The following is a 27,713-nucleotide window of genomic DNA, read 5'->3' as shown; positions in this document are numbered from 1 at the left end:
TGCTGCTTTGGGTGTAAAGTCTAAGAAACAATTGCTTACTACAAGGTCCTGAAGATGCTTCCATATATTTTCTCCTAGTGTTCTCTCTTGTTCTAGGAGTTTTATATTCTTGGTTCTATATATTCAGGTTTTTTATTCATTTTGAGTTAATTTTTGTGTATGGTGTGAGAGGTGTGAGATAGGGATCCTCTTTCATTCTTTTGCATATGGATATTCAGTGAAAGCTATTGTCTCAATATCTGTACATCAGTTTCAGTAAATATAGTATGAATATGTAAAAAGATTATTGCTGTGGAAGGGAAAAGGGTTTTATGTTGGATATGTGGGAGTACTATATATTGTATATATGAATTACATTGATCTAAAACTTTTGTGAAGATAAGCTCAATAAATAGGAAAAAGAAAAAGAAAAAGAAAGGACGTAGACACTGAGGAAAAGATGGAAGAAACTGCCTTGCCAATTTGCATACAGGGAAACACTTACTGCAGTGATGGGAGGCAAAACATCAAAAACAAAGCTGCTGCATTTTTAAAATTTTTTGATACCCCAATTAATTTTTACCTTAATTTTTCTAAATTAATATGTATTCTATATCTAACCTTTAAACTCATCACCATATTCCATTTTACTATTAATGGAACCTGGCAATATATTGGGTTTCATTTTTGAAGAAGTTTGGATCACAGAGAGGTTCAACAATGTCAGGGCAGGAATACTGGTGTGGGATGTCATTGACAGGGGATACAAGGTTGGCAGGGAGTTCTCCAGGGCATATATCCAGGGTACATAAAAATGTTTGGATATTTTCATAGTGGTTACAATTAAAAACAACAGCTGAGGGAGTGCTGAGTTCCTAGCCAGGGGAGCTCTATCACAATCCCTAAAGGAACAGCAACAATCCCCCAAGTGCAACGGCAAAGACCAAAAAAGAAGGAAGGTCCAACAATGAACCCTTGATACTAATAACTATGCTTGTAAGCCTGTGCACCTGAAATAAGAACAAGGCCTAGAGCTTCAGAGTGCCTAAGAGTTACCTCCTGAGAGCCTCCATGTTGCTGAAATGTGGCCAGTCTTGAAGCCAAACTCAGCATGTAAATGTATTGCCTTCCCCCCAGCATGGAACATGACTCCCGGGGATTAGCCTCCCTGGCACCGAGGGATTACTACCAAGTGCTAGCTGATGATGTAACTAGAAAATGACCTTGAATAAAAGGGTCAATTCAGACCAGCAGAATATCTCAGTCTACATATCATACCAGGAGTTAAAATGCTTTTTGACCAGAACAAAAGGGGAAAATGGAAAGGACAAATGAGTTTATATGGCTATGAGTCTCCAAAAAGAGCCAGGAAGTTATCAGAGGGGTTGCCCTTATGCACACCTCAGCAGAGTCCCAGAGACAGATAAAGTAGATACAACCCCAGGTATTGGTTCAACTGAGGGCTACAGAGAGCCACAGGTTCTATGGTCATGGCAGATGGAGTTCAGTGCCATGTCAGTTGGTCCTACTTTGGAGTTTGTGTTTGTGTGTGATGGAGTTGGACTCAGATGTGATCTTTGTCCACAAGCCTCTCCAGTTACTTTTACCAGAACTGTAGATGGTGCTGGGGTTTAATGTATACCCAGGGCACCTGAATCTCTGGACTGACCATGTGATAGCCAGGCCCTGAGCCTCAACAGACTTGCAACTCCTACACTCTGGTTTATTGGACTTACCCACTCAGCTAACATGGAGGCGAAGAAGATCAACCACCACACCAGGGAGCCAAGAGTGCCTACAACTGAAAGCAGGAGAATTGCATCCAGCATCCATGTAGAATCTAAGCCCCCTCTTGATATAGATGTGGAGTGGACACAACCATTCTAAGATCCACAGGATGGAGGAATAGAGTATGGATTAGAGTGGACTTACTGATATTCTATTCATGAACTATTGTGATTAGTAATTGAAGAAAATGTGGCATTGGTGTGGAGAAAGTGGCTATGGTGGCTGCTGGGGGTAGGGAGTGAGAGGAAGAGATGTGATGTGGGGGCATTTTCGGGGGTTAGAGTTGTCCTGAGTGGTGCTGCAGGGACAGTTACTGGACATTGTATGTCCTCCCATGGCCCACTGGGTGGACTGTGGGAGAGTGTGGGCTATGGTGTAGACCACTGACCATGAGGTGCAGTGGTGCTCAGAGATGTATTCACCAAATGCAATGAATGTCTCACGATGATGGAGGAGGCTGTTGTTATGGGAGGAGGAGTGGAGGGAGGGGGGTGGGGAGTATATGGGGACCTCATATTTTTTTAATGTAACATTAAAAAATCAAATAAAGACAAAAATAAAAAATAAAGACACTATTCTTTCCCAATTAAGTAGACTTGACAGCCTTGCAAAAACCAATTGGCCATGGATGTGAGGGCCTATTTCTGAACTCTCAATTTGATTCTATTGATCTATTTATCTATCCTTGTGCCTTTATCACACTATTTTGACCATTGCATTTTGGTAATTAGCTTTAAAGTTAGGTAATGTGAGTCCTCCAGCTTCATTCTTCTTTTTCAAGATGGTTTTGGTTATTTGGGGCTTCTTATCCTTCAAAATAAGTTTGATAATTGGTTTTTCCATTTTGCAAGGTAGGCTCTTGGCATTTTGATTTTGATTGCATTGAATGTGTAAATCATTTTAGGTAGAATTGACATAATAACAATATTTAGTCTTCCACTTCATGAGCATGAAATGTCTTTCCATTTATTTAGATCTTCTTTCATTTCTTTTAGTTTTTCACATATAAATTCTTTATGTCCTTGGTTCAATCTCTTCCTAGATATTTGATTTTTTTAGTTGCTATTGTAAATGGATTTTTTTTCTTGATTTCTTCCTCAGATTGCTCATTACTAGTGTGCAGAAATGCTACTGATTTTTGCATGTTGATCTCATATCCTGCCACTTTGCTGAATTAGCTCATTAGCTCGAATAGCTTTTTTGAGATTTTCCAGGACTTTCAATATGTTGGATCACATCAACTGCAAATAATGAAAGCTTTATTTCTTTCTTTCCTATTTTGGATGTCTTCTATTTCTTCCTTCCTTCCTCCCTCCCTCCCTCCATTTTTCTCTCCCTTCCTCCCTTTCTTTTTTTCCCCTAATTGCTCTGGCTAGAATTTCCAGTACAATGTTGAATAACAGTGGTAACAGTGGGCATCCTTGTCTTGTTCCAGGTCTTAGAGGGAAATCTTTCAGCCTTTCACCATTGAGTAGGGTGTTAGCTGTGGGTTTTTCACATATGCCTATTACCCTTTTGAGGAAATTTCCTATCATTATTTTTCTAAGTGTTTTAATTAAGAAAGGATGTTCGCTTTTGACAAATGTGTTTTCTGCATCAATTGAGGTGATCATGCATTTCCCCCTTTATTTTGTTAATGTAGTGTGTTATATTAATTGATTTTCTCATGTTGAACTACCCATGCACACCTGGGATAAAACCGATTTGACCATGGTGTGCAATTCTTTTAATGTGCTGTTGAATTGTCTTTGCAAGTATTTTGTCCAGGAATTTTGCATTTATATTGTTAAGAGTAATTGGTCTGTAATTTTCTTTTCATGTGTATCTTTATGTGGCTTTGATATTAGGGTGATGTTGGCCTCCAAGAATGAGTTTGGTAGTGTTCCCTCTTGTTCAAATTTTTGAAAGACTATGAACAGAACTGATGTTGATTCTTTTTGTAATGTTTAGTAGGATTCCCTTGTGAAGCTACCTGGTCCTGGGGTTTTGGAAGGTTTTTGGGAGGTTTTTGATGACTGATTCAGCTTTTTACTAGTTATATTTATTGAGATCTTGTAATTCATCTTGAGTAAGTGTAGGTAGTTTGTGTGTTTCTAGGAATTTGTCCATTTCATCTAGGTTATCTAATTTATTGGTGTATTAGTTAGTCAAAGAGGTGCTGATGCAAAGTACCAGAATTGTATTGGCTTTTATAAAGCTATTTCCTTGGGGTAGAAGCTTACAGTCACAAGGCCCTAAAGAGTCTAACTCAAGGTACAATAAGTGGTACTTTCTTATCCAAAGTCATTTGCCATCTGCTGAAGCCAGATGGTAGGTATGTCTGCCAGGTTTCAGCCTTCCATCTTCCTCTTAAGGCTCCTGTCGTCCCAATTTCTTCTGATCTCAGCTATAGGCTGGTGTAAGGCTTGTCTCTTTTCCCAGCTCATTTCTTTCTGGGCTCAGCTGTTCTGGTCTCTTCACACAGCTGTAAATTAACAGGTTCATCTCTTTTCCTAGAGCCACAGGATCCTCTGTGTATCATCTCTGTGTATATACTTCTGTGTGAAAGTTTGCTTTATCAGCCCACCAAGGGGGTTGGGATTCAACGCCGAGTCATACTCTAATGACATGGTTGAATCAAAGTCCTAATCTTAACATCATTTAATCAGCCATCTCAGCTGACTCTAATATAATCAAAGGGTTATCATGCCCAAAGGAAAAGGTTAGTTTACAATTTACATCTCTTTTTGGAATTCATAAATAATATCAAACTGCCACAGTTGGTATACCATTATTTATAATATCCTCTTATATTCTTTTATTTTTCTTGGTCAATAGTAATATCTCCCTTTTCATTTTTCACTTTAGCTATATGTGTCCTTTCTCTTTTTTCCATTGTCATTCTAGCTAAAATTTTATCAGTTTTATTGATCTTTTAAAAAACCAACTTTTGGTTTTGTTAATGCTTTTTATTTTTATTTCTATTTCATTTATATCTGCTCCAATCTTTGTTATTTCTTTCCTTCACTTGCTTTGGGTTCAATTTGCTATACTTTTTCTAATTGCTCCAGCTGTGCAATGAGTTCTTTGATTTTAACTCTTTCTTCTTTTTTAATGTAAGCACATTAGGCTATACATTTCCCTTTAAGCACTGCCTTCACTGCATCCCAGAAATTTTCATATGTTGTATTCTTGTTCATCTCAAGATATTTACTGATTTCTCTTGTAATATCTTTTCGACTCATTGTTTGTGCTATTTAAATTCCATATAGGGAAGCAGATTTGGCCCAATAGATAGGGCGTATGCCTACCAAATGGGAGGTTCAAGGTTCAAACCCCAGGGCCTCCTGACCTGTGTGATGAGCTGGCCCACACACAGTGCTGATGCGTGCAAGGAGTGCCGTGCCACGCAGGGGTGTCCCCGCATAGGGGAGCCCCACGTGCAAGGAGTGTGCCCTGTAAGGAGAGTCACCCAGCACGAAAAAAAGTGCAGCCTGCCCAGGAACAGCGCTGCACACACGGAGAGCTGACGCAGCAAGATGACACAACAAAACAAGACACAGATTCTGGGTGCCGCTGACAAGAATGCAAGTGGACACAGAAGAACACACAGTGAATAGTCACAGAGAGCAGACAACTGGGATGGGGGCGGGGAAGGGGAGAGAAAAAAAAATTCCATATAGTTCAGTTTTTTTTTTCAGCTCTCTGCGTGTTACTGATTTCTAGTTTCATTTCATTATGGCCTGAGAAGATGTTTTATATAATTTCAGTCTTTCTTACTTTATTGAGCCTTGTTTTGTAACCCAACATATATGGTCTATCCTGGAGAATGATCTGTGTGCTTGAGGGGAATGTATATTCTGCTGATTTGGGGTGCAATGCAATGTATGTATCTGTTAGGTCTATTTCATTTGTCAGATTATTCAAGTTCCCTATTTCCTTATTGACATTCTGTTTAGATGTGCTACCTATTGATGGGAGTGGTACTGAAGTCCTTAACTATTATTGTAAAGATATCTATTTTTACCTTCAGTTTTAGCAGTATAAGTATTATGTATTTTGAGTCATCATGTTTAAGTGCAAAAATATTTATAATTTTCATTTCTTCTTGGTGGATTGACCGCTTTTTATTAATGTATAGTATCCTTCTTAGTCTCTTGTAACAGCTTTTGACATAAAGTCTACTTCATCTAATATTAGTATAGTTACCCAGCTCATTTTTGGTTACTATTTGCATAGAATATCTTTTCGATATTTCCACTCTCAACCTATTTATGTCTCTAGGGTGAGTCTCTTGTAAACAATATATAGTTGAATCATGCTTTTTTATTCATTCTGCCAACATTATTTGGGAATGCATAAGAAATAAGACTGCAAAGAAAAGCAAGGAAATGATTATCACGAAACTCAGGACAAAATTCAATCCTCCAGCAGGAAGGGAAGACAAAAGGGGGCTTTTACAGTGCTCACAATTTTCTGTTTCTTGACCTGAATGGTGGTAAGAAAGTTATCCACTTTACATTTATTCTTTAAATTGAATGTAGGCATGAGTGTTTATTGTACTTGTTTCTATATGTGCTCGCTCTTCCTTTCTCAGACACACACACAAACGTAAACACACACTCACAGATATGGGAGAAAATAAAATTTTGCTTTCTCCATATAAGAAGTTCAACAAGGAATACCAAGATAAATTCAGAGACTCAGACCATGTAGTGAACCAATGAAGAAACAACAAGCTATCATACTGATTATGGATTCAATCTGCATAACTCTAGCAAGTCATATTTTTACTATATGTATATACACTCATCATGCAGTTTTTTATTTGTTGTCTGTCTTCCATACTAGAATATAAGCGCTAAGAAGGCAGGGGCTTTGTCTGTTTGGTTCACTACCATTTTGTTTATTTTGTTTGCTAATCTGAACCTACTGCTCAAAATCATGCCTGGTTGCTGAATAAATATTTATCATAAACAAATAGTTGACTGTCTCCTAGAGTAAGTTATTTGTACTGTTACTTTTCACTCACTCTCCAACACAGGTTGATGCCAGTTATGCTTTTCATAATGCTATTCATGCAACTATTGGCCAGAATGCATCATAAAATTGACTTAAAAAGTGCTCTCCTTTCACATTTTAAAAGCCTGACACCCAGTACAGATTTCCAGTTTGCTTTTTGCAGAGAGATAATGAAGATGTAGTTGCAAGGCAGGGTAAATGTGCACACTTCCCAAATACTATTCAGTCACTTTGGCTAATTCAGTAATATTTCTGCAAAAGTCATTCACCAATGCTTGGGCATCCAAGCTGGGTGGCACCTCTAACCTTAGGTTCATAAAGAAAAAATAATATTGAGCACAACAGACTCTATTCTCAACACTTTTCTAAGGATGATTCTTTTTCCACATTTTATGCATCCCTAAGGTCTGCAAATTACCATATCACCTTTCCCCATGCTAATATTTTTTAAAAAGTGAAATATTTTAAAACTCCCAACATAGCTAACTGAGGGAATTTAGTGCAAAAGTTTTACTTCTAAAGAACACATATAAATTCTACCTCTAGAATCGCTATAGTTGTCTTTTCCTTTAGCTATAAATTCCCCTTGCCCACCCCCATCATTCTAATGGCATAAGAAAAGAATCTTAGAGATGGAGACTAAACTTTTGAGAGAAGCTTTGAGAAAGACCAGCTGTAGCCGTAAAAAGGTGGCCACCTTAGGCATTCTGAAGATAACTCAGGTTACTGCCCATTCCCAATCATACCCAAGGCTTTGTGATTTGTAGGATATCTGAAATAAGATAGTCAAGAAAGCTTCTAGAACTTATAAATGAGTTCAGTAAAGTCATAGGCTATAAGAGCAATGCGCAAAAATCAGTAGCATTTCTGTACACCAATAATGAGCAATCTGAGGAGGAAATCAAGAAACAAATACCATTTACAATAGTAAATTAAAAATTCAAATTTAACTGCAGACATAAAAGACTTATACACAGAAAACTACATAACACTGTTAAAGGAAATCAAAGAAGACTAAAATAAATGGAAGAATATTCCCTGTTCATGGATAGCAAGACTAAATATCATTACGATGTCTATCCAACCCAAACTATCTACAAATTTAATGCAATCCCAATAAAAAGCAACACAGCATTTTTTAATGTACTAGAAGAACTAACTATGAAATTTATTTGGAAAGAAAAGAGGCCCCAAATAGTCAAAGACATATTGAAATAGAAAAATCAATTGGAGGAATCACACCACCTGACTTTAAAACACTACAAAGCTATAGTAGTCAAAATGGCATGGTATTGGCACAAGGATAGACATACTGACCAATGGAACCGAAGTGGGAGTTCTGATATAGATCCTTGCATATACAGTCGTTTGATATTCGACAAGTCCACCAAGCCCATTCACCTGGGAGAGAATGGCCCCTTCAAAAATGGTGCTTGGAGAACTGGATATCCATATGCAAAAGAATGAAAGAGGATTACCATCTCATACTTTACACAAAAATCAACTCAAGATGGATCAAAGACCTAAATATAAGAGCCAAGACCATAGAGACCTTGGAAAACAATATAGGGAAGCATCTACAGGAAGTTGTAATAGGAAATGGCTTCATGAAATTCACATCCAAGCACGAGCAGCAAAAGAAAAAATAGATAAATGGGAAGTCCTCAAAATTTAAGCCTTTTCCACCTCAAAGGAGTTTATCAAGAAAGTGAAAAGACAGCCTACCCAATGGAAGAAAATGTTTGGTAACCATATATCTGATAGGAGACTAATATCCAGCATATATAAAGGAATCCTATATCTCGAAAATAAAAAGACAATCCATTTTTAAAAAATGGGCAAGAGATTTGAACAGATGCTTCTCCAGGGAAGAAATATAAATGGCTAAAAAGCACATGAAAAGATGCTCAACATCACTAGCTATTAGGGAAATGCAAATCAAAACTACAATGAGATACCATCTTACACCCATTAGACTGGCAGCTATTAAAAAAACAGAAGACTACAAGTGTTGGAGAGGATGTGGAAGAATGGGCACTCTCATCCACTGCTGGTGGGAATGCAGAAGGATCCAGCCATTCTGGAGGATAGGTGGTTCTTCAAAAAAATAGCTATAGATTTGCCATATGACCCAACAATTCCACTGGTGACAGAAGAACTGGAAAGAAGGACACAAACCTATATATGCACACCAATGTTCAAAGCAGTATTATTCACTATTGCCAAAAGTTGGAATCAACCCAAATATCCATCAACAGATGAATGGATAAACAAAATGTGGTATATACATAGAATGGAATACTATTCAGCTGTAAGAAGGAATACAGTACTAACACATGGGATAGCATGGATGAATCTTGAGGACCTTATGTTGAGTGAAGCAAGCTAGGCATTGAAGGACAAATACTACATGACCTCTCTGATATGAATTAAGCAAACTAAGCTGTCTCAGAGAGCTAGAGACTGGATGATAGGCTTACAGGAAACTGGAGGGGAGAGGAAGGTTGTAAGCTGACACCCACATGGGTGAAATCTATGATAAGGTGGAGGTAAGTAGTTGTGCAGGAAAGAGATATGATGGAGGCATAGGGATACTATTGGGTAGGGCTTTGCAGGCTTGAGGGGAGCTAGGGTTGGGAGGATGGGTTAGATGGTCTATGGAATTGGGGGAAGGTTTTGGGGGGAGCAGGTAAACATGGGAGATTGTCAGCTATGTCGTTGAAACTATAAAGTTGAGAAAACTCTTTAGAAAATATAATAAGGAAGGGTTACTGTTGTAAGGTGTTTGATCAGGGGTATCTGTCACAGGGTACACCTGGGACAGGCTTCAAAGGAGTGTGTGAGTGCTCATTTTGTCACAGTTTGTTGTATCATTGGGTGGAGACCCATACAATGAGTGGGAAGGTATTGTACCCAATCCTGGGGAGGATGATGTTCTCAAACAGAGGAAAGGGTGTCTCTCAAGAGCATTGGTGGCAACCAATTGGGGATGACAGCACTTAGTGTGCCCTCAGTATTGTTGCAAGTATCTATGAATCTGGTCCTTCAAGCAGTGAAGCTTGGTTGTCACTGTGGGCCCCAATGGGAGGGGGAAAAAGGGTTTGATGTTGGGTATATGGAAATTCCCTATATTGTATATGTGACTTTGCTGTGATCTAAAACTTTTTTGAAGACAAAATTAAAAATTAAAAAAAAAAGAATGTAGACACTGAGGAAGGAATGGAAGAGATTGCCTTGCCACTGTACATACAGAGCAATACCAATTACAGTGATGAAAGGCAAAATGGCAAAAACAAAATTTTATGATATTTTTCATTTTTTAATACCCCAATTTATTTTTTATTTTATTTTTTCTAAATTAGTATGTATTCTGTTTCGAATCATTAATCCTATAATTACTATTTCATTTTCCTACTGATTGAATTTGGCAATTTATTGGGCTTCATTTTTGAAGGGGTTTTGGATCATAGAGGGGTTCAACTATGGCAGGGGAGGAGCACAAGTGTGGGGTGTTATTGATGGGGGACACATGGTTGGGAGGGAGTTCTCCAGGGCTTGTATATAGGGTATATAAAAATGTTCAGATATTCATTGGGTATTGTCATAGTTGGTAGAGTTAAATACGACAACTGAGGAAGTGCTGAATACCTAGCTGGGGGGACTCTGTCACATTCCCCAATGGAACAGCAACAATTCCCCAAGTGCAAGTGCAAAGACCAGTGAAGAAGGATGGTCCAATGATGGGCCCTTGATACTGATGACTATGCTTATGAGCCTGTGTGCTTGAAATTTCAACTAGGCCTAGAGCTGCAGGGTGCCTAAATTTTCCTCCTGAGAGCCTCCATGTTGTTCAAATGTGGCCACTCTCTAAGCCAAACTCAGCATGTAAATGCATTACCTTCCCCTTAGTGTGGGGAAGGGCCTCCTGGGGATGGGCCTCCCTGGCACTGAGGGATTACTACCAATCACCAGCTGGTGATGCAACTAGAAAAAGACCTTGAATAAAAGGGGAAAATGGTAAAGACAAATGAGTTTATATGGAGAAGAGATTTAAAAATGAGTCAGGAGGTCATCAGAGGGGTTGCACTTATGCACATCTCAGCAGGATCCCAGAGACAGCCAAAGTAGACACAACCCCAGGTACTGGTGCTCCTGAGGGCTACAGAGACACCCAGGTTCTATGGTCATGGCAGATGGCTTTTGAGTTCAGTGCCTTGCCAGTGGGCCCTACTTTGGATTTTGTGCTCCTGACTGTGATGGAGTTGGACTCAGATGTGACCTTCCTACACCTGCCTCTTCTGCCACTTTTACTGAACTTGTGGCTGGTGCTGGTTGGTATATATTCAGGAGACTTGAATCTCTGGACTGGCCACGTGCCCGCTGGGTCCTAAGCTTCAGCGGAGTTGCAATACCTACTCTCTAATTTGTTGGATTTACCCAGGTTAGCTAACAGGGAGATGAGGATGGTCAACCACCACACCAGGGAACTGAGAGTGTCTACAACTGCAAGCAGAGCAGGAGAATCCCATCCACCAGCCATGTGGGATCTAAGCCCCCTCTCGATTTAGAGGTGGAGGGGACATCACATTCCAGGGTCCATAGGATGGAGGAAGAAAATATGGATTAGGGGGGACTTACTAGTATTCTACTGTAGAAACATTGTGACTCTAGCAATGGAAGAAATTTGATCATTGATGTGGAGACAGTGGTCATGGGAGTTGCTGAGGGCAGGGAGAGGGAAGAAGAGGTGTGATGTGGGAGCATTTTCAGGACTTGGAGTTGCCCTGAATAATATTGCAGGGACAGATGCAGGACATTATATATCCTGCCATAACCCACTGAATGGACTGGGGGAGAGTGTAAACTACAAGGTAAACTATAATCCATGCTGTGTAGCAGTGCTCCAATATGTATTCACCAAATGCAATGAATGTGCCACAATGATGAAAGTGGTTGTTGTTGTGGGAGGAGTGGGGTGGGGTGGGGATTGGGGTATAAGGGAACCTCTTATATTTTTTAATGTAACATTTTTTGTGATCTATGTATCTTTTAAAAAAAGACAAAAATTTAAAAATAATTTTAAAAAGCTTATAAAATCAAATGATCAGCCAGTTGCCCAACCAACTCTTGAATTCTTAACTAAAATGTTCTAGGTCTTCTCATTCTCCAAGGAATTCTTCAGAATTTCTGAGTAATCTATTTCTGACTCAAGTCTACCAGCAAGCACTCTCTTTGTTCCCCTGTAAAAGGAGCTCTGGAATTCTTTACCACATAAGGATGACTCCAATTCAAGGAGGATCCACTACGGTCTCTTCCCCTTAGGCCAATATTAAAAATAGCAGAAAACTGAGAAGTATTTCTCCATACTTCTGAAATTTAAAAAAGAACCTATTTTTTAATGTCTACTTCCCTCATTCTGTGTTGTCACAGTTGTAAATGAGAGGTTAATAAGACATGATTATTCATTTAGGAAGATACATTTAGTCAAAACTTTTACATTTCAGTGCTCTCTGTGTTTGATCAACCAAAATTTTCTAGACAAATTCTAATTCATGGAATCTTCACAAAGAAATAAAACCATTGCTGATGAAAATAAGAAACAAAGAACTCTTAATTGAGTTAAAAGATAATTGCTAAAAAATTACAAAAACGGTATTGTTGAGTTTATAGCATATAAAGATGTGATAGAGAGCTAACAAAGAAACAGAAAGCTTATATTCTAGTTCTACACTATTGACTCAATGTGTAACCTTGAAAAAATCATTTAGCCTTTTTATGTCTCCGTTCTTTAAAAGGAAGGATAAAATCAATATGTTACAGCTCTGAAAATCAAGTGAGATCATAATGTGAAATAATTTTTTAAAAGTCTGAGACAATCTGTAAACCTGAGAAAGTATTAGGGTTATCATTACTACTGTTACACATTAAATAATATATGTGAAATGTCTGGCACAGTATGAGTCCTCGATAAAAATTATTTCACTTTTTTCCCATTCTTCTTCTAAGAACCCAGTTTAATTTTAATTCCCATACCCATGATATCTGTTTTTTTTTTTTTCTTTAAAGATTTATTTCTCTCCCCTTCCCCCCACCCCAGTTGTCTGCTCTCTGTGTCCATTCACTGTGTGTTCTTCTGTGACCGCTTCTATCCTTATCAGTGGCATTGGGAATCTGTGTTTCTTTTTGTTGAGTCATCCTGTTGATGTCATGTTGTTTCAGCTCTCCGTGTGTGAGGTGCCATTCTTGGGCAGTCTGCACTTTCTTTCATGTTGGGTGGCTCTCCTCATGGGGTGCACTCCTTGCACATGGGACTCCCCTACGCAGGGGACACCCCTGCGTAGCAAGGCACTCCTTGCACGCATCAGCACTGCACATGAGCCAGCTCCACATGGGTCAAGGAGATCCGGGGTTTGAATCGCAGACCTCCCATGTAGTAGGCGGACGCCCTATCCACTGGGCCAAGTCTGCTTCCCCATGCCATCTGTTTTCTATAATCTTAGTAGCAATGTGAATTCAGAGAGAGAGAGAAAAAAAAAAGGAGACTTTCTATGTCTTCTTTTCTTTGCCTTAGCTTCTGGTGCCTTTCCACCAAAATAATAAAAAGTGCTTTCACATATTTCAAGTCCAAGAGCTCTTGAACTTGGAGGCTCCAGCAGCCTGTGATACTACTTATTGACACAGAGAAACCTTAAAATACAGATGTGCCCTGACCAAAACTTCCTTTTAAGTTCATTTCAACATTTAAATAGGTTTCTATTACTATTGAATAGTATTGATCTTATTTTACTGAGCACTTTCTCTGTGAAATACTACCAGAAAACAAAGATGAGTAAGAAACAACTGTTCTTGGGAAGGAAAGTAAGTGTAGATGCAAGAAAACACAAATGCACAAATACTGTAATAAAAGAGAACTTGCAAAGTATCCTAAAAGGAGTATAAATAGAGGCTGCAGGAAATGTAAGGAATAGACATTCATACCCAGCTAAAGAAACCAGAGGGGCTTTCACTTTGAGAAGGTGACATTTAGCTGGACTTTGAAAGATGGATGAGAGACTGAGGTAAACAGGTGGAGGGAGGAAAATTTGGGATGGAGAAATACAGTTTGCATAGGAAATAGTGAACCATACAGCAGGAAAATGAGTAAATATTGTCCTGGCTACTTTAACTTAAAGTCTCACTCAAATCAGCCAATTTTATCTTTCTTGCTAATTTGAATTTAACCTTGCTCTCAGATCTCATTGGAAAAAACAAGTATGAATCAATATGTCACACATATCTGCCATGAAATCTGTTCTAGCACTTGGGAAGTTTTGGAAAATAACTTGCCTGTTATAAAAACTTCAAACTGATAAACTCAAAATTTGACTCAAGAAAAAAATTTTGAAATAATGCAAATCAAGAAGCAGTGAACATGTGAAGCACAGGGGAAACTGTTGTAAATTATAGAAGCTTGATAAGCATGCGTGCCTTATTTGGTATATTTAATTTAGCTATTGCTGTGCTAATGTTATACTTTATTTATGTATTTATGCCTAAGTTTAATATGTTCATTATATGAAAAGCCAAGTTTTTGCATTGCATTTTACACCATGTTCCCTACAGTTGTGTAATACATTGGTTTGTAGTTTGGGAAAAGAGCTTTAGTTAAGTTTCTAAAAATATAACAAATTTTTTTTCAATATTTATTCAGCCTGACATCACATCACTGACCCAAGTATTGAAGGGAAATGCCAATATTATCAAGAAATTTGGTTAAACTAGAATTATCTGATAAGTAGCCAATCAAGAGAAAAAAAGTCTCTTGGTAAGTATCACATTTAACAAGAGCATCTCACCAATCAGGGCAAGATCTTTATTACAATCACTGGTTTGAGTAATTATTTATTCTGTAGACCCTAATAGGCTTTGACTTGGGTACCTTGATAACACAACAATAAAATCATTTTGGCATGCTCACTCTCTTACACACACACACTGTGTGCATACCACACTTAGAAAATTTAAACAAATTGGTATTTTGAATGTTTGAAATCAAACATTGCTGGTCTGAAAATGTATCCCCTGTTTTTCCTGAAGCATATACCAATGAGAATGCTCTGCATGTTTACTGTATTCTCAAACTCTGCCACAATCTATTCTAGAACATGGAGATTTCTGTGTGGAACAATAAGTGTTTTCACCAGTTAAATACACATTAAAATTCATCAACAATACTAAACAATAGTCTGACTAGAAATTTTCCTTGCAGGCAAACTTCTCTCTTATTCTTATGGTTTCACAGATGAATAGCTTAGACAAGGTTTACCGCTGGCTTGTTCTTATTTCATAATCCCCATTTCCTATGTACGGTATTTACATCCAAAGAAAGCAAAAATGATTAATTCTTTCCTTTTTTACAACTTACATATTTTCACTTAAAATATTCTTCTAAGTATTACATCAGAAATATTTTAAAATAATTTTACTTTACTTTCATTTTTAAGGTTGATTAAAACCTTAAGGAGGGCGATAGACTTGGCCCAGTGGTTAGGGCATCATTCGTCTACCACATGGGAGGTCTGCGGTTCAAACCCTGGGCCTCCTTGACCTGTGTGGAGCTGGCCCATGAGCAGTGCTGATGCGTGCAAGGAGTGCCGTGCCACACAGGGGTGTCCCCCGCGTAGGGGAGCCCCACGCGAAAGAAGTGCACCCCGTAAGGAGAGCTGCCCAGTGCAAAAGAAAGTGCAGCCTGTCCAGGAATGGTGCCGCACACACGGAGAGCTGACACAACAAGATGATGCAACAAAAAAAGAAACACAGATTCCCGTGCCGCTGACAACAGAAGTGGACAAAGACGCAGCAAATAGACACAGAGAACAGACAACCAGGGTTGGAGGGATGGGGAGAGAAATAAAAAAATAGATAAATAAATAAAACCTTAAGGAGCTCTTGAGGTAAGGAGAAGAATAAACTCAATAAACTGGTGTGGAATAATTACTTGTTCTTTTCAATGCAATGATTAAAATTAAGATGATAACAATTATTTGTGGCAAAAGAGATACATTCCATAGTACTGTCATAATAGAACTTTCTATTTTGAGGTTATATTATCATTTAATTTTGAAAACATTTTAAATCAATCTCTAAATAGAGATTAATTCTTAATTTCATAACAATTTTCACACACATTTAAATGATTATTTAAAATAAAAATCAGAATCTATGCATTATTTTTTAATATTTCCAAGTAAATGTAGTTTTGTTGTTTCATCAATATAAAAAAACACAAACAGCTTTATTTTTCAGTAACTGAAGAAGTTTACATTTTTAAAGAAAGTAAAAGTAAAACTTCACTGGAAGAGTAAAAAAAAGTTAATCAATTACCAGGTTTTCCACTGAAGTTCTCCCATTGCTTGACCATGTCATACTAGGTAAAACTAAAAACAGCTAATTCAAAGTATAAGGGCAAAAGGGAATGTTGAAAGAGTATGGATTCTACATCATGGATCTAGTCCTGGCAAAGCACTAAGAAGGTGACTGACCAAAGGCAAGTCCTTTAACCCCTCTGAGTGTCAGTCTCCTCATCTATAAAATGAAGGGGTTGAACATGATCCAAAGGTTCCTTCAGGCTTCAAACTTCTGGCATGTATAAGCCCTGAATAAATGATTGTTGAATAAAAATGCCTATAACTGACAAAGATCAAGAGGTGGGGACTGTAGAATATAGCCTATCCAGACTGTTTTGATTCAAAGCAGGGACTGTAGAGAATAACTTGTAAACTGCAGAGTGTACATCAAAGGACATAGAAAAGGAACAGAAGCGATAAAATTTCTGGAGCAGAAACCAGAGCAACCCTCATTGAGATGATTATATAGGGGCTGTAACCAGAACATTCAATCCTAATTCAGGTGAGTCTTGGTTTACTGTAGAGATGAAAAAGGAAGCTAAGTATCACTGAAAAGAGAAGTAGAATCTACATTTTAGAGATTGAACAGAGGAGACACCATTGGAGAGACAGGAGGAAAACCAGGAGAGCTTAAGTATCTGGAAGCAGAAGAAGAAAGTTTCAAAAAGGAGGAGTGGTTGATGGTGTTAAATGCAACTAAGAGTGAGTAAGGTGAGGAAAAGAAATCTGTACTGGAGGAACAAGAGCATGGTCTTTGGAAATTGGGTAGAAATCTATGTCATGAAGCAGATAAAAATCCCCCACTGGCCCAAGTTACTAGCAGAACAGGAGAGAAGAAAGTGGAATCAATGTCGATAGACAATGCTTTTAAGTAGTTTCCAGAAGAGAAGATAGAGAAATGGAATGTAATTGGAGGATAATGGGATAGAAGAACCAAGGGAGGATTTTTTTTGGTTAATTTCAGGTGGCTGATATTAAGACACATTTACATCCAGATGGGTAGTACAGAAGGGAGAAGGGACAATTGCAAAAGCAAGGTATTTGTGGAGGGAGCACTGATGGAGAACTGGCCTCCAAAAAGATCTTATCAGATTGGGACTCCCCTTCCCTGTGAAAGAAGAGGAGGTGGACACATGCAACTAAGTTTCCAGTTACTTTGGGCCTCAGCTTCTTTGGAACATGAGGTTGCTGAAGAAAGTTTTCTATGGGCTAACCTCAACAATATTCCAATGATCCTGAGCTCACCCATACTGTCAAATGCAGTTAAGATTTCTTTAACATGAAGCCCTTAAAAAGAAATGTAAATGGTGAAAAGAACGGACCAAAAAGAAAAGGCAAAAATGAAAATAGCCCTACTCATTCAGTCCAACTGTAACTCCCATTCACCCATTCACCCCTAATCCTGAGTGTACTATTCTTATGATTTGGGAGGGTTTCCTCCCACTACCAATGAGCTTTAAGGGTGTGTAAAACTAACAGTTTCTCTTGGGACATGACTTAGCAGTGAGGTCCACCAAATATACCTCCATGCGAGAATGGAAGTTGCATAAGGTCTCAAGGCAATATCTCATTTTGGACTTTTCCCCTTTCTCAAACTCCTGTCCATCCAATCAGAAGCACTCAGCAATCCCTTTCTCCTTAGGTTGTTATATCAGAAGTGGGGTGCTTATTTCTCATTAGCTAATTTATCTAAAAAAATGAGGATTTTGACAAGTCACAAAGATGAGGATTTTGTCATTGGCCTAATTACTTTATCTTAATTAACAAGACAGCTTTATGAGTGAAAATGTTCTCAGATCATACTGATCCATAAAACATTATTGTGATTCATGATACCTTTTGAATTTGAATATGTCACTGACTTCTTAAAGCTAGAATAGTCTTGGCTTCTACTTTTTTCCAAGTTAGGAAAAATGCTGATACGTTTTTCCATTTTTATCCCAACCCCTCAGATTAGAAAATAGCAAATGGAAATTTATAACATAGTCTCCATGACAGATTATATTACCTATACTTCTACCTCATAGAATCATATGTGAACTTTGAAAACTACGAAATGCTGTATAAAGTGTAAGAACAAAGAATAAACTTTAATTATGTAAATCAGAGTACAGAGAGTCAAGAAAAGGGCATTGAGAACAGAGGCAGGAAAGAACAGAAATAACAACATCTTTAATTGAGTATTTGGGAGCCAAATAATCATTGGAAGTCACAGCAGAAAAGTACGTATTTGTATATCTCAGGGGCAATGAGAATGTGTAAAGGAAGAACAATTCTTAAAGCCAGTGCTTTTCAAACTTTGATGTGTACATGAAACAACTGCCGAGCTGGTGAAAATGCAGATTCTGATTCAGTAAGTCTGGGGCAGGGCCTGAGATTCTGCATTTCTGACAAGCTCCTAGGTGATACCCATGTTGCTGGTGCACAGATTGCACTGTGAGTATCTACTGTTTGGAGCTGACTAACGAAAGCCAGCTGTCAACAAGGAAGTGGGTTAGGTAAAGACCCAGAGTGTCATGAAATAGCCAAGAAGACTGACTGCAGAGGTCTTTATTGGAAAGAGAGATTTAAACAACACTCGTGTCAGTCATAAAAGGAGATGGATGAATGGGATGAACACAAGGAGGCGAACTGAGCCGTCAAAGCATCAGTAACTACATTATGTTCTTGGGGGATTCTTTCATAATTCCAATGAAGGGGATACCCTCAGGAAGGAGAAATCAGTCACTCAAATGAGGGACCAAAGGGCGTGCAGTCAGCAATTATTCTTTACCTACAGAATATTTAGGTGTTCCCAGATTTTGAGGGAATCATATATTTCTTAGATTGACTATTGTGAAGACCCTTAGACTAATTTAGCACTTAACACTCAGACTATGACTTACCAAAGCTGTCTTCCTTTAAGGGAGAGTCTGGTGGTTCTTCTAGGAAAAAGCACAAGGGGCACATCTTTATTTGAGGAGGTGGGGAGATGACTCTGCACCTCTCCAGCCACCTTCTTTGCTTTAAAACTCCAGATTCTTAGACTTTAACACAGAGAATAACATATGTTCAGTTGAACTGGCTAAACTATTAATACTCAAAGATGCTGATGGTTAGCATTTAATATTAAGAAGTTTAAAAAATTGCATGAAGGAGATGGAGGTGAGGAGTTTGAAAATATTGAATAAAGTTGCTAATTCTTCCATTTCATCCATGCCTTGTACTATGTAGGTAATATGTGAAGACTTGAAAAATTCTGCAGAAGGAACAGGTACTTTTTTACTTTCACTTTATTGTTTAGTCCTCAGAAGACACATTCATCATGTAAAGCTTTAATTAATGCATTAAACACCTTTAATTACATGCAGAATAGCCAGTGTAGACTAGGGAAAAAGTAGTTCAAATTCAACAACTATACTTAATCACATTACTTGTGACCTTTTGCATTAACAGAAGCTTCCACATGATAGCTATTAACATAACTTATTCAATTCAGAAGGTACAAAGTCTCTGAAACTATTAATTTTTTCAAACTGTGGCACACTCCATAAAAACAATGATAAGCACCCCAAGGAATCAAGGTTCAAAAAATCCCACACATATGTTAAACAAAAACATTAATACTCTGTATGGACAGCCATTCTCTTATTAGACTTACTGACTCAGTAAGAACTTGCCACAGGGGAAAGCTGTTGAAAAGAATTCCCTCTATAAACTTGATGGGAAGAAAATACCACTGTTGGTCTAAGCATTGATGCTTCTCACCAGTCTGAGTAATAAGAGCAAATCATCGAGAGTAAGAGTTGGAATAAAGAGCCTAGGAAAAGCAAACATTTGTAAAGTGTGTTCACTGTGTTTAGGAAAGATAATAATGATACTCAAAATAGCTACCAAGTTTTGAACAATTACTATGCACCAGATGCTGTGGTTCACTTACATTTTCTCATTTAATCTTCAGAACAAGTCTGTGCAATAGTTAAAATAATCAGCCACTTTTAATAATGAAAACCTGATGTTCACAGAGGCAAAGTAGACCATAGAGTCTAAACTTTACTTAGAGTCACACTGCTAGCACATGGGGGATCTGGTATTCAAATTTAGCTCTGTATGGTTACAGAACCCACACAATTACTAGTCCCTAATAGTATCAAATTTATCACAAAAATAAAGATTATTCATAAAAGTTTTTCAGGACACTCTCCTCCATCCCCCTCTTCAAAACTGCAATGTTAGCCCACATTCATTAGGATGACAAGGATTATATGACTATCCAGTTCTTTTATTAGGTACATACGATTTTTAAACATACCATTTGAAAAACCAAAGAAAGCCCCCCAAATGTCCTAAAAATAGCCATGTTAGAACATAGCATACATGTACAAGTATCTCCAAGTTAGAATACAATGTCAAAATATACTATTAACTGCTCCATTTCTGTTCCTGAATTCTAAAGGACAGGACTTGCTTTTAATATTATATACATAAATTTTGAGGTTTGTAGTCATATTATAAAGTTACATGTCACAAAAGTTTTTGTAAAAGGCCTGTGTACTATATACTTCTAATCAATTCCAGCTAATTGAATAACAGTGGTTAGCTTATGCCTCAAACACCCTAGTCCTATCTTTGCCAGCTCCCCCAGTTATACATACTGATGAACTCTACCTGTAGACCCAGGCATACCCTGAATATGTCCTATGCAGGGCAATAAATATCAATAATCTCAGCCCCAGCCAGTTGAGGGAGAAAAACTGGAATTTACTGGGTACTCACTATAATTTAGGTACTTCACAGATACAGTTAAATCCTCACAACAACCACATATAATGCCATCGTCCCCATTTTAAACATGGGAAAACTGAAACATAGAGTGTTGAAAATATTTGTCCAAGGTTACAGTGTCTCATGGCAGGATATTGGTTAAAAAACAAAACAAAGCAAACAAAGCAGAACCTAGGTACAGGTCTCCTATTTCCCAGGTTGAATGCATACAATATAGTTTGACTCGGGTTCTTAACCTTTTTTTGTTCCATGGACCTCCTTGTCAGTCAGGTGAAAATCATGGACCCCTTACTAAGTCCACACTATACTGTATATTATTTAATAAATATATCACACCTGCACCAACACATTCCCCTAAGAATAACATTTTTTTTTTAAATTTCAAGCTCCTAGACTCCTTGTTAAGAACCCCTGCATCCAGATTTTTCAAGATGAATAGAAAATAAAACAGAGTTCTTTTTTTGTGTGACTGTTACCAATTTATAAGAGGATTGAGTTAGCTTTCTGTACAAGCTTATAACTTTTTCAAAAGCTGTTTGTGAGAATATGCATATCTTATGCAGACTACCTTGTGGTGTGTAGAGACACCATAGTCCAATTATTTTGACCCTGACAACAGCTGGGAAGACTGTAATCGAGATGACAGTGAGATAAGCTTCCAGATATGTATCCTGACTACTCGGACTGAGTGCATTGAAATCGGTACCAAATTTCAAACAGGGAGTCAATGGACTTGCAGTTCCCAGTCCTCGTACTATACTTTTGTTCACTCTTTACCCCCTATTGTCTTACATACTTAGAAGGTACTTAGAGGGATGAGATTGGCTGGTGATGAGAGTGGAGGAAGGAGTAGAAGGTAGAAGGAGTCGAATTAGGTTGGAAATTGGTATGAATCATGGTCTTACTGTGTCAACCTGGAATCATTCAAAAGAACCAGGACCCTAGTCCAGAGTCAAACTAAGTATTGTTAACGGTGAGTTAACTAGATATTATGTTTCTCCTGATATAATAGAGATTATACAACATCACCTAGGACATATTTTGATCCTAACATTTTGAAAAGGAATCCACCAATCACTTAGATTTAACCTAAACTACACTTTACAGGACATACAAATAAAGAAACAGGCTAAATGGCACCCCTAGAAAGGAACCAAACAAATCCAGAAAGCGAGGTAGTCTGTGAGGCAACTGACAGGACAACAGGTCAGTGTTAGGGTTAAAAAGGACTGTGTACTTAGAACAGACTTGAGGGACATAACCACTAGATAAAAGATCTGGGCCTGGATTTGGTCCTGGTTTGGACAGAATAGTTATAAAGACAGTTTTGGGATAACCGGAGAAATCAGAATATAAAAAATATTAGATAAGTACATTTATTGACTTGAAAAGGTGAAGATTATTAACTGGAAAAAAGGAGGTAACAAAAGACATGCAAACCAGAATCTCATTCTGGTAAATGAGATACCGACCTGGAAGTAAACATGGTAAGGGTTATATCTCTAGGTGATTGGAATATGCCAATTTACTTATCTATTTATCAACTTATTTATTTGCTTCTATGCATTTAATCACTTTCTATATCACATATACAACTGCTTTTGTAGTAATAAAAAGTAATTTTAAATTTAAAAAGAATTAGGGATTAAAATAGAAATGCATGATCTTTCCCATAGAGTCCATTTCTTAATATGCAGACTATATAATAGGTAGACTATTCAGGAATTAAACCCAAAGACTGAGTATCTTTCAGTATTACCCAAACTTCTGGAATTAGCCTTTCTGTCCACTTTTTGGGTTCAGGTGCCATAGATAAGTCCCAAGCATTCATTTAACCTTTGAATTGCTCTACAACTCATGTTAGCTGCTTGTTCTCACCCACTATTCTGGCTTATCAGTGTGGGCTTCTGCCTTAGTTCCTTCACCCTGCCCTCCACTTCCCTTTTCTGAACCTGCCTGCTTGGCATTGATCTTGAGGTCCTGCCTTATTGCTTCCAGCCTTGAAGACTGGTTCCTGTTCTCAGAACTCCAGTTCCATTGACTGGAAACATCTGTTAATAGAAAGAATACCCAGAACCATGATATTGCCATTTATCTAAATTTCCAACATCTCCCAATGTGTGGAACCTACAATACTGTGCCCTACTTGCCAAATTGGACCTCCTCTCGTTGCTGATGCCTACCCAAACTGTGCCCGAGCTTCATAGGCCCATAATACTACAATGGACTGGGAAGCTGCGCTTCCAAAGTTACCTCTACAGGTGGTTTCATTTCCAATCCTGTCCTGATTTTTACCTTCGTCAAGGAAACTTGTTATTGAGACCCCATAAGCTGCGTACCCAAGATAGATTTGATGCTATGCCTAGATCATCTAAGAAAGAGGCTGGTTATAAACTCCTTATTTAGGGCAAGAACTGGAGCCAAGGTGTGAGAACAATTCTGTGCATAGGCTCATTTAATCCTTTTTTCCTTAATTTTTAAAATTACATCTTTACTGAGATGATTCACATATCACACAATTCACTCCTTTTAAAGAGTACAATTTAATGTTTTTTAGTATATTCACAGAGCTGGGCAACCATTACCATACTCAAATTTAGAACATTTCACCACCCCAAAAAGAAACCTCACACCCATTAGTAGTCACTCCCTATTTCCTCACATACCCCCACCCCCAGTCTTAGGCAACCACTAAACTATTTTCTGTTTCTATTGATTTGTTTATTTTGCTTCCTTCCTCACTTTACTCATTCATTTAGCAAGCATTTGTTGACCTCCTATTGGGTATCAAATTCTATGCAAAGAACTGAGCCTACAGAGGTAAAGAGGGAATCCCTGCCCTCAAGGAGATGTTTGTATCAGGAATGCTTAGAAATAAAGTAGATAAGTACACTAATAATTATATACTTGCAAATGTGATATGTTAGGTTCTGTGAAGGAGAAGTTCAAGGTGTGAGGATAATATTTAACCTGAAATTTAAAGGTAAAGTAAGATAAATGGCAGGTGGTTGGCAGTCTCAGGCAATGGACACAAAATAGGCAAAGAGCCTATGACAGAAAGGAGTTTGGCAGCCACAAGCAACTGAAAGAATGCCAATGTGGCTGGAACACACTGAGTGAAAAGCTGAGTGATTTGAGCTGGGGGTGGACAAACAAGAAGAGAGGGCAAATAAAGGCATAGCTGCCATATAAAAAGATGCTGATTGTTCCCCACCTGGATGTCCTGGTAGAAATATAAGCTCTAGCACCTGAGATCTGAGATGGACCTGAGGCTACTAAGTTCTCCTGTAACTTTACATGTTCTTCAAATAAGGTATTGCTGCTAAGGCCAAAAAGGTCTCAGTATTCTGGGCATCATGGTTGAGTAGTGGAAAAAAAGAGAAATTATTACCCTATATATCTATCTGCTTTGCAGTGCTAGTAGACACAACTTAAAGAAAAACGTAGTAGAGTCAGAGAAGGTCCAGAGAAAGACAACAGAGAAAGACTCAGAAAATAAGGTCCATATATGAGGTGACTCACCTGCAGACAGAAAAGGTGATAGTAAATATGTCTAAAGCCCGAGCCCCATGACCTTATGAAATCAACATGGTACTACATGAAAATAAAATAGATGTATGAAAATAAGAGGTGATTGATTCAGAAGAGATTATTTTAAAAGTCACTTACGTCTTGTGAAATATCTTGAAGTATGAAGCAAACATGGGCATCTCAAAAGGCACCCAATGGTGTCCCTTCCAAAAACACAATACTAGAATATCATTGATATTTATGTAGAGCAGGAGTCTCCCTAGAAGAATCATGTCATAGGCAGCTTTGGCCCAAAACTGTTTCAGAGCATACTCACTTGTCTGTGTAGGAGCCTTTGCCTCTTTGATGAACAACACCCTCCACTTAAAATTTCCAGGATTCCTTAACTCACTTTTCTTTGCCTCTTCCTTCCTTTCAATGTTCTCCTCAATTAATCAATTCTTGTTCCACATATTCAGATATTGTGCGTACTACTTTTAAATCTCCTACCAGAAGTCTTTAACACTGTAGAATAAATTAGTTGTAATAGGCCACCCATTTCTGAATGACATTGGGTAAAATACTCATATTTGTACTAACTATATTTTAAAAGATGTTCCAAAGGAGAGAAATATAATCATAGATTCCTTCCATTTATTGTAGTATCTAGTTTGGGAATGGTATGCAAGGGCAGGTAGGGAAAGGAGAGATTTTTGAAGTAATTGTGCTATCTCTGAATTCTTTGTGCCTTTATAAGGCAGGTTATGTTTAAAAACATTTTTCCCAATTATTACCTCTTTATATTTGTAATTATTTTTAAAAAGTTCACTGTCTTTGAGCTGAAAAAAAGACCAAACATTTGTTGAATAAAGAAGAGAAGACCCATGTGGCATCATTCAAGCAATGTCTTCCTAAATAAATCTATACCTTTAGCATCTCATCTTTGTCCAGGATCAGCACTGTCCTTTGAATCAGGAAAGTGCAATTTCTTACAATATCAGTTGCTCTGATATGTAAAAATGGTGTATGGGTTCTGAGGTGAGAAAACAAGAGGTAGAGATAGAATGGATGGCAGAACCTAACACCTGAAAATATTTTCACAAATCTGAAAAGATTCTTCTAAGCATTTCATGGAATGTTGGCATACTTTATTTTGAAACTCTATACATAGTGTCTTGGTGAGGTAGAAGAAATGATACTGTGCTGTATTTACTTACCATTTTTAATTAAAATCAATTTGTATTGTTTTCATTAATCCAACCAAAGTTTCTTGAGTGCCTACTATGTGCTAACACTGTGCATGACCCTCGAGCCACAAAGAAATAGCAAGATCCTATCTCTACCCTTGAACATCTTGTGGTTCAGTAAGAATGGAAATTATATGTCTTCGGGTAGATGAAAGAACATACCAGTGTCACCATTATAAGACATGGGAATGAAAGTGTGAAGTGCAATGGTCAAATTATTGAGTACAGAAGTTAGCTCCAGAGATAAACTGAATCTTCAGCACAATGTTCTATGCCATTTTTGAATGCCAGAAACATTTTCAATGTCAGAGTTTTACCCAGATCCATGGGCCTGGAGAGCAGACAATAAATGACATTCAGGAATCCTAACTCATTCTACTACCTTAGCTTAACTACATTTAGAGAGTTGAAGAGAAAGGGGGTTTCAAGGTGGTGAGGCGGTAAAAGAGGCCTGGCAACTAAATAGGGTCATAAAATGGGTTACTCAAATTTGCCTGATGTCAAAATACTGGTCAATTTCCTCATCTTCAGGAGATGTCTAGGAATAAAGCTAACCAAACAATGTAAAGGACTTGTACACAGAAACTACAAAGCATTTCTAAGGGAAATCAAAGAAGATCTAAACAAATGGGAGGATATTCCATGTTCATTGATTTTAAGGCTAAATTTCATTAAGATGTTAATCTTACCCAAAGCAATTTATAGATTCAACACAATCCCAATAAAAACACTACAACTTCATTTCAAAAATTGGAAAAGTCAAGCATCAAATTTACATGGAAGGATGAGGGTCCCCAAATACCAAAATCATCTTGATAAAGAAGAACAAAGTTGGAGGACTCACACTTGCTAATCATAAAATTCATTACAGAGAAATGGATGTGGCCCAAGTGACAGGGGTTTTGCCTATCATATGGGAGTACCCAGGTTCGATCCCTGGGACCTCCTGTGAAAAAGAAGAGAAAGTGTGCCTGCAAGGTAAGCCAGTACCCACACGGCGAGCTAAGTGCCCACATGGAGTGCCAAGTGCCCATGTGAGTGCCCACATGGCATGCTGAGTGCTTGCGCAGGAAGCTGAGTGCCCATGTAGTGAGCCAGTGCCAGTGAGGTGAGCCAGTGCCCATGCAAGTGCGTCACACAGCAAGATGATGATACAACAAAAAGAGAGACGAATGGGAGAGTCAAAGTGAAGTGCAGCAGAGACTATGAACTGAGGTGGCGCAATTGACAGGAAACCTCTCTCCACATCAGAGGTCCCCAGAATCAAACCCTGGTGAATCCTTGAGGAGAAAGGTGAGAAGAACGGACAAAAAAAAAAAAAAAAAAAAGAGAGAGAGAGAGAGAAATAGATACAGAAGATCACACAGTGAATGGACACAGCAAAAACAGCAGGGTGGGGAGGGGGGTGGGAAGAAAAAAAACATTACAGAGCCACAATAACAAAAACAGCATGATATTGGCACAAAGACAGACATACAGACCAATGGAATTGAATTGCGTGTTCAAAAATTAATTTTCACATTTATGGCCAACACATTTTTAAGACTACTTAATTGGGAAAGAATAGTCTGTTCAACAAATTGTGCTGGGAAAATTGGATCTCCATTTCCAAAATGTATATACCTTATATGTTATACAAAAATCAATTCAAAATAGACTAAAGACCTAAATATAAGAGGCAGAACTAGAAAACTCCTTAAAGAAAATGTGGGGAGGCATCTTCAGGACCTTGTATGAGGGAATGGTTTCTTAGACTTCACACCCAAAGCACAAGCAACAAAAGAAAAAATAGATAAACAGGACGTCATCAAGATTTAAAATGTTTGTGCATCAAAGGACTTTATCATAAAAGCAAATAACAGCCTACACAAATGGAGAAAATATTTGAAACCATATATACAGTAAAGGTGTGGTATCTAAAATATTTAAAGGAATCCTACATCTCAACAGCAAGACAAACAACCCAATTTTTAAAATGGGCAAAAAAAACTGGAATAGACATTTCTCCAAAGAGGATGTACAAATGGCTAAAAGCACA

At 38.0% G+C, this 27,713-nt stretch overlaps 1 protein-coding gene across 7 annotated transcripts in view; it reads right to left on the bottom strand.

Moving 5' to 3' along the window:
* Positions 1 to 27,713, bottom strand: part of SLC44A5 (solute carrier family 44 member 5) — a 398,293-nt gene that overhangs the window by 178,261 nt on the left and 192,319 nt on the right. For 4 of the 7 annotated variants that reach the window (XM_058303353.1, XM_004482912.3, XM_004482915.4 and 1 more), the window contains one exon: positions 19,040 to 19,078. The exons of the other annotated variants lie outside the window; for them this stretch is intronic. In XM_058303353.1, the coding sequence (XP_058159336.1) occupies positions 19,040 to 19,078 (39 nt within the window). The remainder of the gene's footprint in view (positions 1 to 19,039; positions 19,079 to 27,713) is intronic. 7 annotated transcript variants of the gene reach the window in all.

Source organism: Dasypus novemcinctus, chromosome 9 (assembly GCF_030445035.2).
Source record: "Dasypus novemcinctus isolate mDasNov1 chromosome 9, mDasNov1.1.hap2, whole genome shotgun sequence".
In the NCBI taxonomy this organism is placed as follows: domain Eukaryota; kingdom Metazoa; phylum Chordata; class Mammalia; order Cingulata; family Dasypodidae; genus Dasypus; species Dasypus novemcinctus.
This window is presented reverse-complemented; position numbering and strand designations above follow the sequence as displayed.